The 4038-nt window shown below is 45.4% G+C and overlaps 1 protein-coding gene across 1 annotated transcript in view; it reads right to left on the bottom strand.

The window, feature by feature from the left end:
- Window positions 1-1302: 1302 nt before the first annotated feature.
- Window positions 1303-4038, bottom strand: part of LOC125289710 (atrial natriuretic peptide receptor 1-like) — a 13401-nt gene continuing 10665 nt past the window's right edge. Inside the window, exons 19-23 of the mRNA XM_048236680.1 lie at window positions 3972-4038; window positions 3720-3872; window positions 2150-2248; window positions 1819-1910; window positions 1303-1544 (exon numbers count right to left, since the gene is read on the bottom strand). The exon at window positions 3972-4038 is cut by the window's right edge and continues 73 nt beyond it. Coding sequence (XP_048092637.1) covers window positions 1347-1544; window positions 1819-1910; window positions 2150-2248; window positions 3720-3872; window positions 3972-4038 — 609 coding nt within the window. The 3' untranslated portion in view covers window positions 1303-1346. The remainder of the gene's footprint in view (window positions 1545-1818; window positions 1911-2149; window positions 2249-3719; window positions 3873-3971) is intronic.

The following is a 4038-nucleotide window of genomic DNA, read 5'->3' as shown; positions in this document are numbered from 1 at the left end:
CCTCTGATCGACCTGTCCCCCATCTCTCTATTGCTGAGACATGAGCCCCTTTCCCTGTCTGTGCTACTCGCCTCATCTTTTGAACCATTCCCATTTCATTCTTTCATTTCATTTCATTTAACATTTCATTTGGGCTGTTGATACACACCATTTAAAAAAAAATCATGGACATATCTAATTCTGTGTGTGTTAAATAGATTCCAGACAGGCAAGCTTAGTGGTGATAAGTGTTTATTTACACAGATAAAGCCAAGCCACAGATAAAAACAGATAATCAGTAAAAACGGGCTACTAGCTAGAACTGTGAGCAGTCCGACTTATGGTCATCGCTGGACCTGCCCTGTAGCATCATCTATGCATATAGCAGCCCATCACGCCACGCGACATGGGCTGTTCTCACACAACCGTGCTGCTGTGGCCCTTGCCTTGCCCCAAACACACACCAATGTGTACAAGAACAGAGACAAAGCATAGATTCAGTACATCGATGGGAGAATAAATAAAAAGGTCAGCATACACCTCAGCAGATAATAAATATACTGTACTGGTAATAGATGTTTATCAAATACTCATACACAGTTTGGGTTTTGCTATGAGTGAGAAGACAAAGTATATACAAAATATATGTATAATGTATAGCAGATACATAGATTAGATGTGATTTGTTATGATATGGCCACATTAAAGGCCTACAGTCTGAAGCATGACGTGTCATAATGAGCGAGTCCAATTGATCTGAATGTGACTGCAGAGCCGATAAAGCCATGTTAAGAGATTACGGTGCTGCTGCTAGCACTGATGCTGCGTCTGAATGTGACTGCAGAGCCGATAAAGCCATGTTAAGAGATTACAGTGCTGCTGCTAGCACTGATGCTGCGTCTGAATGTGACTGCAGAGCCGATAAAGCCATGTTAAGAGATTACGGTGCTGCTGCTAGCACTGATGCTGCGTCTGAATGTGACTGCAGAGCCGATAAAGCCATGTTAAGAGATTACGGTGCTGCTGCTAGCACTGATGCTGCGTCTGAATGTGACTGCACAGGTGATAAAGCCATGTTAAGAGATTACAGTGCTGCTGCTAGCACTGATGCTGCGTCTGAATGTGACTGCAGAGCCGATAAAGCCATGTTAAGAGATTACAGTGCTGCTGCTAGCACTGATGCTGCGTCTGAATGTGACTGCAGAGCCGATAAAGCCATGTTAAGAGATTACAGTGCTGCTGCTAGCACTGATGCTGCGCGCCTGAATGTGACTGCAGAGCCGATAAAAGCCATGTTAAGAGATTACAGTGCTGCTGCTAGCACTGATGATGCGCCTGAATGTGACTGCAGAGCCGATAAAGCCATGTTAAGAGATTACAGTGCTGCTGCTAGCACTGATGCTGCGTCTGCTGACTGTGCTGCTGCTGCTGCTGTTGTTGTTTTGGTTGTTGTTACCGGTAACAAAGGTCGACCCCGAATCTTGCTCGGGGGCCGATAGCTTCTCCTTACTGGGGGTTAGTGGGAGTTTCCCATCAAGCCAGTATGTTACCATATCACCCTTGCCCTGTAAAAGAGGTGGAAATAAGTGTGTGAGTGTGTCTGTCTCTGTGTGTGTGTGTGTGCAATTATACCTATATGTTTCAATTGTTTATGCAAGAGTGTGTGTGTGTTTGTGTTTGTGTGTGTGTGCGCGCAATTCAATTCAATATTATGTTTGGGTCTGATCTGCTCTGAGCATGTGTGTGTGTGTGTGCGTGTGCAATTCAATATTATGTTTGGGTCTGATCTGCTCTGAGCATGTGTGTGTGTGTGTGTGTGTGTGTGTGTGTGCCACTCACCTTCACTTGAAGGACACCTCTGCAGTGCAGCAGGTACCCCCCTATCTCCTCCAGCAGGTAGTAAGTAGTGGAGCTGCACTGGATCTTCATTGCTGGGAACACACACACACAATCAAACAGTTACATCCTGCTCTTTAGTATTGACCTGAAACCAAGCTACAGGGAGATGGGAAGTGGGGGAGGGTGTGAATTTGAGGTATGATTAGCATACATGTGATTACATGGTGGAGTTGTAAAGACGATCTTCTTAGCATATAGAATGGGACTGCCAAGTGCAGCTGATAATGTGTGTGAGTGTGTGTGTGTGTGAAGCGTGTGTGTGTGCCTATACCTTCGCTCGTAGACTCCATTCGGGAGGCAGTGTTGACTGTGTCCCCAAAGAGGCAGTAACGTGGCATTTTAGTCCCGACAACCCCAGCAACGACCGGACCTGTGGAGTGTACACACACACACACACACACACACACACACACACACACACACACACACACTCGTAGGGAAACCCTCCCAAACGGCCACATGGAGGTACAGTATGTGGCAATACCCCACGAGAGCACATGCTATATGTGTACATATTTTCACCTTTCTTGTCACACACACACATACATGGGTTGTAATGTTAAATAGTGCCAGTGTGTTAATCCATTCCTAGTCATGGAGGCAGCTTGGGCCAGCGCTTATGTCTGGTTTCCGTGGTGCTAAGCGGATGAGGGGCGTAGACACTAGTCCATCGCAGCTAACTCCCAGCAGAAGCTGGTACCCATTTTACAGCTGGGTGGACTGAGACAGTGCAGATGATGTGCCTTGTGCAAGGGCATCACCTGCAACATCAAGCCATCATCTGGGACTCGAACCAGTGATCTTACGATTGCCAGCCTAACCCCTAGACTATGCCTGCTATTACTGACACTTAAATGAATGTAGGGTGGATTTCCCTAGTGTTATATATTTTTTTAAGATATTTTTTTTGGACTTCTGTAGTAGGCTATATTAGGCTACAATGTGAAGGCAACACATTAAATCCACATCCAATTTTGATCACAGGACCCTACAGCTTTGGCTTTCCCATAGTTTCACTGGCATTCATTAGTTTAGGGAAGAGTCACCCACTGGAGCTCAAGTGTCCCACATGAGGGCAATTTAGTATATGTAACTATCCTGCTAAATGTTAAAGTTGAAACACAAACATTCCCATAAATTGACTAATCTGTGGCGGGGCGCACGAAATAAAAATCGGCCGTCACAGATGAATATATTATGTGTAAAATTTAATTTAAATTAAATATAAGGTCAAATCCTTGCATTGCCATTGAGCTGCGCTTTTTACGCACGCAGCCTTTCCTTGCCCCGCCTCGTAGCCTGCTGCTCGTAGCCCGCTGCCACTCCTCTGCATGTGCATTTAACAAAATATTCACGATTGTTGTTGCCACATAGAAGCATTGCATAGAAGACGTCTGGCTAAATTGCTATTAAATCCGCTTAGCATCGTGACCATGCTGCGCAAATTTGTTCAAAATTGCTGCATTGAAGTGAACTCTGCTAAGGTCTTATCACAACATAGTAGGCTACATTGAAGAGACTAAACTAAGTTAAGTTATGAAATAATACAGTATCTCAAAGCTAACGTACTGTTTGGATGTCGAATTTAGCATGCTTAGTCTACTTACAGCTGCTTGTCAATTTCGTTGAAGGGCTCATTTTATTGACTCTGACACTGAATGTTTGCAAAATCCCTATGTAAATGGAAAAGTGTTTTCCAAAATTCAAAAGTGAGATTCAAGGAGACCCCCCCTCCCCTGGTCAAAGTCAGCTACCGCCACAAATTGAATCCAATTCCGTGGGAAACACTGGGTGCAAACACGCACAGAGAGAGAGATGTGAAGTACAGAGGGTTCAGTTACCTGAGTGTATGCCTGCACGGATCTCCAACTGGCTGTTGGGCTTATGTGGGATGCGAAAGCTTCGGCAGACGGACACCAGGTCCAGGGCCATGCTGGCAATCTCCGACGCGTGCCTGATCCCATTCTTCAGCGGGACGCCGGACACTACCATGTCTGCAAGTCGCACAGCAGCCATGTGTGATTACGATTAACACACACACACACACACACATATATTTGGAACAGGGACATAAGCAACACACACACACTTACATGCATCCCCGATGGTCTCCACCTTGTAAACATCGTAGTTGTCGATGATATCGTCAAAGGTGGTGTA

Source organism: Alosa alosa, chromosome 24 (assembly GCF_017589495.1).
Source record: "Alosa alosa isolate M-15738 ecotype Scorff River chromosome 24, AALO_Geno_1.1, whole genome shotgun sequence".
In the NCBI taxonomy this organism is placed as follows: Eukaryota; Metazoa; Chordata; class Actinopteri; order Clupeiformes; family Clupeidae; genus Alosa; species Alosa alosa.
Note: the sequence above shows the minus strand (reverse complement) of the source record. Positions and strands in the feature narration are given on the sequence as shown.